The following is a 10,209-nucleotide window of genomic DNA, read 5'->3' on the forward strand; positions in this document are numbered from 1 at the left end:
GATTTTGTTCACTGGGGTAAGGCCAACACAAAATCACCCACAGAATTGAGGAGGTGCAACCAGCTCTCAGGTTATTGCCAATGTTAGGTAGAGGCCTGTACTGTAAGTAATTCAAGATTAAAGCAAGCACACATACATATCATATCCAACACATCTGTTATGTCACATTGTTTTTTGGAAGGCTGCAAAGAATCAATTAAATTCCTTCTGCTGCAAAGGCATCCTGAGACAACCCAAAGAATGCATCAAGATAATGGCTCGTAAACAAGAGAAATACTGGAGGCAAACAGATCTCAGTTGAAGCATTGGCAAAGAACCTGGCATGAAGAATAAAAATTTTAATCAGCTATTCCACCCGTCAGCCGACTTTGAGATCCGTAGATTGCTAGTGGTGGTAGGAGAACAGCAGCAGCAACAGCAAAACCTTAAGCTTTATAAGCACTGCTGCCAACTCCTGAAACTTGCTAAGACACCAGTAACCCTTCAGCAGCACGATACTGAAAGTTGGTCACAGATAACTACTTTTTCATCAGGCCAGGACCAACTTGTGATCAGCTGCTAAAATTCAAGGTTCTCTTTTCTTGCTGTCAGCTCTTACTTTACATGTCCTTTTCTTTCCCCTACCTTATTTCTTTTCTGTTTAGTAATTATAGCTTAGCAGAGTGAAATCTAGTATTGAGCAACACTTCAGTGAGCCTAATACCAAGGAAGAAGCCAAAACCAGAAAAGCCTGATAGTGATAGAAGTTTGCTAGGTATCGAGTTGACTGATAAAGTTATGCTTCACTTGAACATCGAGTTTACAAGCAGATTAGAAACTGCTTTTTCTCTCTCTGTAGTTGTTTCTCTCATTGTCCAAAGAAAGCAGGCCTGGACTTCCAACGACAAATCACCAAGCACCAAAACAACCCATTCAGCTAACTTGCTGTTTTTCCTGCGAAAGTACAATATCTTCCTTAATCACATCTAGAAGGCTGTAATTTCTGCCAAAAAAAAACCAAAACAAAAAAAAACCCCTTTGAGACCTTTATGTTTGTTTGCGAAAGAGTTCACAAACTGAGGCTTCTATATGCAAAACTGCAATACTGCTTAACCATTGAATATTGTCCCTGAACAACCTTCAGATGCATTTGCTCCTGAGTGCCTTTACCTTCCCCACCCTTTGCCCACTGAACATCACATACACAAAATCCCCTCTCCTGTCCCTGCCGGTATCCCTACCATAGATTGTGGCATATGAGGAAACAAGAGTTTCAAATTCCAGTGGAAAGCATTGTACAAGTCAGAATGAATTAAGGTCTTGGTTGTCATGTTTTTTGCCCTGAGCCTTCCTTCTCGAGAAGGAGGAATTTCATTATTAATGTTTTGAATTGCAGTTCACCATGAAGTAACATTTAAAATGTACACTTATAAGCTTCAGAAAATGTGAATTAGGCATTAAAATTTGATACAATCCTGTAGCAAATACTTTAAGCATTTTTTGGTTGTTACAGAGCAGATTTTTTTTTTTTAGATCAGCTAGCATCAGATCACTGGGTTCTATTTTTCAAGTCTTAAACTTTTCTTTTTCTTAAGTTCATCTTGGTCTTGGATTACCTACCATCCCACACTGTGATAGTCTTTGCCAACTTTATACCAAGAGAATCCAGAGATTCTTGATATCATCAGGCTGTCTGAAAAGGTCTTTACTGTCCATTGTAAATAAACATTTCTTAATGTCAAGAGAACTTTTTTAAATGCAGCAAGAATCTAATATGGCTACTGCCTGTTTCATTAAATATTGTAGAAAATTGGAAGGGCAGCTATAACTTCTTGTTTTCTAAATATTTGACCTTTTCTTAAGTATTTTTATGCATAGCAGGAAAATTGTATTTTCTAATTATGAAAGCTAAATATAGTTCAATTATGTAATGTTGTGTCTAAATCTGTACAGTTAGTTTTCAAGAAATATTTGATATTTGCTTGTAAATAAGCTGATGATTTGCATGGAACTTTACTGTACAAATCAAGGCACTGAAATTTAAGAAGTTCTCTTTGCTGGGGTGGAGTGATGGTGGAATTACAGCACTCATTGCAGCTGCAAAGTATCCAACTCTTATCCACAAGTTGGTTGTCTGGGGAGCAAATGCCAGCGTTACTCAAGAGGATGTGAGAATTTATAATGGTATGTACAAGCGGAATATCGTGTCCTAAAAGAATTATTTCCATTTCTTCTTGACCTAAGAATCTTAGTCATGTAGCAGCTAAGTGGAGACAGAGTTGAGGACACAACAAACCTAAAGAAACTCGACACAAAATTCACGAAGTTGCTAAGTATAGGGATGGATTAAAGTCATAGTGAGAAACTCCCTAACAATTACTCTCGGGGTAATATAATAGAATTTTTAATAAGTCCTTACCAACTTAAGCAGCTGAAAAGCATAAGTTATAATAGCTTGTCAGTAGTTTTCAGAAAGTCAAATTTTTGTTGCTGTAACAAATTCCTAAAAATAAATTCCACATAATAGTATTGAACCTAGGCTTGATTTCTTTTCTCGCGTTTTGCACAGCCTTTAAACAAGGTCCACAGAAAATCACTGGGCTAGCACATGCCAGCTTTTGCCTCTAGGGCCTATGTAATACATAAATAGTAAGAAAACAAGCTCATAACTTACTGTTTGAGTTCAGGAAGCAAATGAATCATTCAAGTAAGTGTCCGAGGATGCCTTTCTAATTTGCATTCCTTTAAAGTTAATTATTGTGATTACAAAACCTTTGCAAAGTAAAGAAACATGGGATTTCTGATCCTTATTCCACTCACGTGAAATAGAATCTGATCATTTGTCAGTCTAAAGGAAACTAGCAAAAACTGCTAGTGAACTCAGAAAGGGAGTGTATTTCCTTTTGAAATTAGAAATTAAAAGAATTAACCATGTAGGCTCTCAACAAATGTAACCCAGTATAGTTTCATTTTAGTGATTGGGGTTTGATTTATACCAGTTGTGAAATTTAACTGTCTGACTTCAGCTAAATTAAAAGTGTATGTATTGCATATGTATACGTACCTCACCTATACCAAAGCACTTTCATTGGTAGTAGTAATAGTATATTTTTTGTTCAGTAAGCAAAATGCTTTTTAGCTCTGTAAAAGTGCTACTTTATTTCTTTACATGCTTTTATATTTATGAAGTTTTTATTATATAATTATGAAATGCACATCAGTTAGTATCAGCCAACAGGCTATAATATGAAAAAAAAAATTTAAAAAAAGAAGTCTTGCTTTACACAGAGCGCCCACAGCAATGCTGACTTTGGGCCTCTTCATGGACTGGTGCTTTCAACATCTCTCTCTGGGTGATAGAGCTCAGAGAGTAGCAGCGCAAGCCTTCTACAACTGGCTCATCAGTGCATCTCAGCTGCAATGGAGGGTTTGGTAGGAGAGAAAGGTGTTTATTTGGTATCTATGTCCTTTCAACATTGGCTTTTTCCCCCCTCTCTTCTTAAATTAAGTCCAGCCACAAGGATAAACCAGTAGATTCTATACGGGAAACAGCTGTTCAGTAGCAGCTAGCCTGGGGTAGGCAAACTCATTTCCAATCAGATGTTGTTATAAATCACTTTCAGTCACTACTGTCTTGCTCATTTGGCTGGACAGGTTCTGTCTGTTAATTAACACCTCAGCCCTTTCTTTCCTTAATTCCCATTTGAAACCAATTAAAAGCTTTTCTAGTGCCATATATTGCTGTTTGATGATTCAGTACTTTTCAGGTCTCTTTCAGGTTCTCTGCTATGCCAACATTGTTTTGGGCTTTATCAACAGAAAGCTGTACAGCTGAAATATAGTTTAGTGAAAGTCACCCTTGTGGATATCTGGTTTGTGAGCAGTACTGAGAATTTTAGCGGAAAAAATAGGTAGTTCTGATAAATAAGTAACTAGAATGTCAGATTATTTGTACAGCTTTAGCCAGTCTGCCATGAGTCACGGGGCTCTACTAAGTAGAGTTGCTTGTTTTTCTGTAAGACTATGGCAAATGTACCATGATGTCAGCCTGCTGGAATGCCTTAGTAAGAGCTTCCTTCCTCTGAATACTGGTAGGAGCCATGGAAGAACTTCCATCCATGAGCCAAAGCAAAAGGCTGAAGGATATAAAAAAGAACTGCCAGCTCTGGCACACTGTTATAAAACAGTCCCCTTTTTATACACAAGGTACCTCCTTGAGCTTCTTTTCTGCACGCCCTCCAAAAAGAAACAGAAGTTTTAGGACTGGGTCCTTTGATTATTTCTTTTTTTCCTGTTGTTCCTTGTGACCATAATAACAAGATGGTCTTCTGCAGCTCAGAAAGACCCCAGCAGAGATCATAAAACCACCTTTTTTATATCCTTTCCGTGCTATGAATTATTTAAAACCATTCAGTGCAATTTCAGGTTTGAAATACATATTGCAGTCTGGTTTGAAAACTTACTCATATTAGGTGTTGCCAGTACTGGGTTATATCTTCTTGCTGGAAAGGACTTAACACATTTCAATATTATTTTATGTAGGCATCCGAGATGTTTCAAAATGGAGTGAAAAGGTAAAGAAACCACTGGAAGAGATGTATGGACATAAGTACTTTGCAAAAACCTGTGAGGCTTGGGTAGATGGAATATCTCGCTTTGCTGAAAAATCAGATGGTAAGGCTTTTACAGTGTTAAACTGAAGCAATTATAGTAGCAGACAGTTCTGGATTAAAAAAAAAAAAAAATCTAACAGTTCTCCTAGCAGCCAGTAAAGGAAGGACTCTGCATATGGCATTAAAAGCTGGGTCTGACTCACACTCATGAATAAAGCAATTACTTCGTAGATGGTTCACAGAACCAGCAAGGTACAGGAGGAAAACACATTTATAGGAAGCATTAGCTTGTGAGTCCCTCCTCTTGTTCCACCACAAAACTACATTATTAAATCATTGTTTTTGTGCAGACTGAACAGGAGGGATTCTGCTCAAGCTTTTTTCTCCTCTCTCAGTGTCGAAGGATTACCTCTTGGTGACATTGTTAAGATATCCCAAAAGTGAGGTGTGTACATTCTAGTTTCTGCAAACAGGAGCTGAAGCACTATTTCAAAACTAGTAGCATATAATGAGTTAAAAAAGAAGGAAATTCAGATTTTGGGAACTCAGAATTAACAAAACACATTTAAAAAACACTACTGACACAGCTTAGGTGTTTAAAATCCAAAAAGAATAGTTAAACTACAATATAAAAATTCTTAGATGTTTATCTCTGAAGATTTCTAAAGTTACTCTACATAGACTTTTGCAGCCAGGGATAAATGGACAATAACCTGCAGTTCTGTTTTAATTCAGAGGAAAATTGCTTTTCATTTGCCTAAAGCAGAAATACATAGTAGATAAAACAAGGAATCTGTAATTCTCTTATATACATTTTCCTGTAGCTCTCAGTGAAAGGAGGTGACATACATTAACAGGCAGCAGGTACTACAAGGAAAATATTCCTTCATTTTGTATTTTTTCCTTAAAGTTTTGCACAGGATCAGCAACACGGTACTAGAATTTCTCCCAGTAGAGAGATATAACAAATTATGATCTGATTTTGTTTTACCCTTTCTAGAATGCATCTCCTTAAAACTAATTTATTCTAAAGTCCAAAGCCCAGGCTGGTGAAACTCTGGCTGTGATGTCCTTTTCCTGCATGCATACGCCTCAAACACTATGAGGTGGAGTGACTGCGAAAAAGAAGCCACCTGGAGACACGTTAACAAGGAGCTGAATTACCTAGATGCTGTAACTGGGTCAGATATTGGGAGAAGCCTAACGTTTCCTAAAAAAGATAAACAACCGTCACACTGCAATTTTTTTCCAGGAGTAGCTCAGGGAGGGCAACTTCAAACACAAGCAGGCCTCCTTTGAATTAAACACACTGCACAAAAGGTTATTAATGGCAAATACAAGTAAAGGGGTTAATAAAACCCATCAGAGATAAAAGGAGGACAGCAAAACCTCTGTTGGTCAAAACCAACTCAAGCTCTTTTTAAGAAATAAGATTATTTGCCCTAAAAGGGACAGCTTTTAGTGTCAAAAGCTATAAGAAACGAATTTTTAGAAGGTGCCAACACTTAAGGAAACTGAATAAGCTGCATAAAGCTGCAGAATTCAAGATTCGTCTTGCTGTTCTATGTTATTGGAGCAAATATAATCTAGCGGTTATAGTACAAAACAGTTTTAGGATCTGGAAACTAGGAAATAATAGTTTGACTGCCAACTATGTCCTTAGGTAAATAACTTAAATTTACTTGTTACTTGTTCTAAAAAACAGTCAACATTTGTGCAGGTGTTTGAGGACCATGGGTGAAATGTTCTAAATGAAAATATTTAACTGGTAGGAACTGCAAACTAAGACTATATAAATAACCAAACAATTGGAAAAAATCTGTGAAACAGTGTATGACTTTAGAGCTAGGGTATGAGCGTTAACTGTACAGCTGTTGGTAGCTGCAAGGAGACAACTACAAATAAATGGAACATAAAACTCATCAAGTATGTTTTGCCCACAGAATTTCTTGTGAGAACATAGGAAGTTAAGCAAAGAGTTTGGAAACTGTATTACTAAGAGATGAGGAAAAAGAAAGGGGGCAATAAAAAAAGGGGGAAATAAAAGAGTCTTTAAGGAAAAGCATTAAAATTACTTCTAGTGAGATTAAAGACTAGTAAGCATAAAATTATTCTTGAGGTTCTGTAAGATGAATGGGCAGGGAGAATAACTTTGAATAGTTCTAGTGCAATTTGTATTAAATGGTTATTCACTGCAGACAGCAAAGGATCGGGAAGGTGGAACAGGCAAGAGTACAACCTAAGTTACCTTGCTGATAAAAGCAGCAAATGTTGTAACCTGACAACCAATGTAACAAAATGTAGCATAAACACGAAGGACATAAGACTCTATGGCTGAAAAGAACAAAGCCGGGAAACAGATATATGTGTTTGCTTTGAACAGTCAGAGCCTGGGGGAAACGTGGGACAGAAGTACTTCATTTGCTCTATCCATTTGTGTTAGTATCCGTTAATGAAGCAAGTTTCAGTGAAGTAACATTTTGGAGAAAGAATGTTAATTAAAGTCCTGATTACATAGTTCTGTAGATTAGTTGCACGCTATCTACAAGGAGAGGCAATAGCTAGAACCCAGTGGAGTTCACAGTCCTTTACAGAAGCAGTTTCAGTCTTTCACACTATTTTAAAATGAAGTGTGACCTTCATTTATTTTCTCCCTAGGTAATATCTGCCAACAGTTGCTGCCAGATATTAAATGTCCCACATTTATAATTCATGGTGAGAAAGATGCTTTGGTTCCACAAGCTCATGCAGAATACATTCATAAGCACATCAAAGGCTCCCGGTAAGTTATATGATATAAAAAGTATAATATTTTTATAAGCTCCTTCCTAAAGTCCTCCAAGGAAAGTCCTTTTCCTCTTTCTACTTCACACACAGAACCACTCCCTAACATTTATTGAAACAAGCAAATTTCTTCTCTGTTATGGCCATTGCATTCTTTTTACTGTGAGACACCTCATTTCTGTCCCATTCAGTAGAGCAGTGAATTTATATGCTATGAATGGAGATACCCAGTTCTTAGAGAGAAGCACAGGATACCAATGTTTGCTCTGCCTTCTCATTTCAGCAGAATGAGCAAAAATGTACAACTATGCTCAGAGATATTACTTTATAAACAGGAAAAATCTTTGGGCGCCATCTGCTTCATTTGAAAACTCCAGAAATGCTTCCTATAAAAAGCTGGGATTTCACCAGCTGAATTTTCTTCATAGATTTGCACACAAACTAAAGTATTCTATTACTACTTAATAACAGACTGTGATGATTAAGACTGGAAAAAAGGATTAGGAGAACAAAAACCATTTTTATGAATGCAGAGTGTAGGATTGGTGTCATCTCTGTGAAGAACTGAGTGATATATTTACCTCAAAGTCAGCCTCGCTGTTCATAGAAATGCATTATGCCACAGGAAAGATTGAGAATGAGACCTTCCTAACAATCACATGCAGGTGTTTTATTCCATGTCTGCTAGTTAGTTACTCACTCCCACATGCCCTGCTCATAACACCTATCATCCTGTTAGGCTTCACTGAACTCTGAAATGCTCCAGATGCTGACGAAGGCAAGTCATCACAAAAAACTAGACAAGGATCTGATAGCTTCTCTTTGGAAGACAAGCCAAGGAGGAAACGGCATTAGAAGTTGCTATCCAATAAAATGTAAAGATGCTCTTCATGATGAAGTGCTCCCCCATATGCATTCATCAGAAAAGAAATCAGACCAACAGTGTTCTCAGAAGTTAATACTTAGGTACATGGTCCCCTTCTTCCCTTGTTGCACTGGAGATGACATGTTCCATTGTAAAGCAGAAGGAAAAACCTTAAATTTAGCATATTTTCAGTAACACATGCTTCTACAGTCAGCTTTTTTTGCCTTGATTTTTATCTAGTAGTAAAGTAGAAAAAACTTTTGCTGATTGTAGTGCAGATACATTGTTTCTCTCATGGTAAAAGAGTGTGCCATCATTCTGTATTTGCACAGCATGGCTAGAGTTAGGTAGCATTATAGTGGCTTAACAGCAGTAGCTAATAGCATACACAGTGCTATAGGTTTGTGCATCTGTGTGCTGCTTGGACTTTGAATAAACACACTTAATGAAATTCAGACAAAGTGCTAGAAGAGCTGGGTATGTTCACACGCCATTGCTCTTTTCCCCAAGAGAAAACAGTGCTTGTCACCACAAAAGGAGGAAAGATTGCCCTTGCTGTAGTGGGGCTTAGATAATGTGAAGGCAACATAGCGAAGTATCAGTCAAGATCGCTTTAGCTCTGTTGAAACTGATTACTATGTGGTAGGATAAAATAATTTAAAGAATTTCCCACCCCCATATAAAGAAAAGAAGTGTTAGAAGTACATACCTGATGTATGAAGTTTTTCCCCAGAAAGCAATGGCAAGTGGCATTTTAGGCTTGTCACAGTCACATCAGTATTAAGCTTTTGTTAGCTGAAGAAGTCCTGACTTCCCTTTGTACTTTAATGGGTGAATAAATGGTGTTAGTTTTGGATTGTCTTTTTGCAGAAGGATTAGACAAAGTTCAAATGCTAAGTTTGGGTGGTGACAAGAAATCTACATTTCTGTAGTGATCTCTTCAATGTGTTCCCGGCCCAGCACAACCACTGTTCTCCGAAACAGGCAAAAGAGCTCAGGTTCTTCACATACCTTTCAAACATGCATCCTGCTCACATAAGTTTTGGAATGTTATCTTCTTTGCAGACCACCAGAAAGGTTCCTAGAAACTGGATCTAGGACACAAAAATTTGTTTTAAGCCTAGTTTATCCTCCCCAAAGTGGAGCAAGTAGTATGCTTATTGCTTCAACTGTTGCTGTGGTTCACATTCTCAACAACAAACATAGGGATAGTACTTAAAATAAGAGTTATTTCAGTTCTGTACTTGGGTAACCAAGAGCAAGGAAAAGGCAGCAAATATTTTAATTACCTATACTCACAGAATATAATGTATATTCAGTGTTTGATTTTTTTTTTTCCTCTTTTAAGGTTGCTTCTGATGCCAGAAGGAAAGCATAATCTACACCTGCGTTTTGCAGAGGACTTCAACAGACAAGTGGAAGATTTCCTACACTGACTTAAACTTTAAAACAAGTTAGAGGTGTTTGTCCTCGCCTTGTTTAGGAATTTTAGTTGGCTTTCCATTGTCATTCAAGTTATAGGTAGGTTTGAGTCCTGTAAGAAAAACCATGAAAGATATTTGCATGAGAAGCATACGCTTTGAGAATATGTAAGCCCCAGTGGATCAGAGCACACCAGTGTGCTGCAAGGCTTCTAACATGTCTTTAAACTTACTTCTTGCCACATGGGCCAAATAGCTATTCTGTGTCCAATAGAGTTAAGAAAGACAGAAAACATGATCTAGAATACATGCCTTTATGTGCTCTTAACATTAAAGGACAAAAACATTGTAATAACTGGGATTCAGAACTGTTACACTGAGAAATCTGTCAAAGTTACAAGTGCTGAGAGGATAATTAGGTACACAGTTTCTAGAGAACATGCTTCACCACCACTATCAGAAGTCATTCAGTACACATGCCTGCTTTACAGAAGTTCCTTTGATAACAGGGGACTTAAGCCTCATCCTCCTCTCCTTCCTCTTCAAA

General features: G+C 37.4%; 1 protein-coding gene across 1 annotated transcript; it reads left to right on the forward strand.

Moving 5' to 3' along the window:
* Positions 1 to 322: 322 nt before the first annotated feature.
* BPHL (biphenyl hydrolase-like (serine hydrolase)) lies at positions 323 to 10,006 on the forward strand. The gene is made up of 5 exons (XM_009572280.1): positions 323 to 475; positions 2,010 to 2,163; positions 4,522 to 4,653; positions 7,251 to 7,374; positions 9,590 to 10,006. Exons 1-5 carry the CDS (start codon positions 323 to 325, stop codon positions 9,675 to 9,677), a joined length of 651 nt encoding a protein of 216 aa, XP_009570575.1. The 3' UTR covers positions 9,678 to 10,006.
* Positions 10,007 to 10,209: the final 203 nt, after the last annotated feature.

This window comes from Fulmarus glacialis, unplaced genomic scaffold, assembly GCF_000690835.1.
Source record: "Fulmarus glacialis isolate BGI_N327 unplaced genomic scaffold, ASM69083v1 scaffold41812, whole genome shotgun sequence".
Classification (NCBI taxonomy): Eukaryota; Metazoa; Chordata; class Aves; order Procellariiformes; family Procellariidae; genus Fulmarus; species Fulmarus glacialis.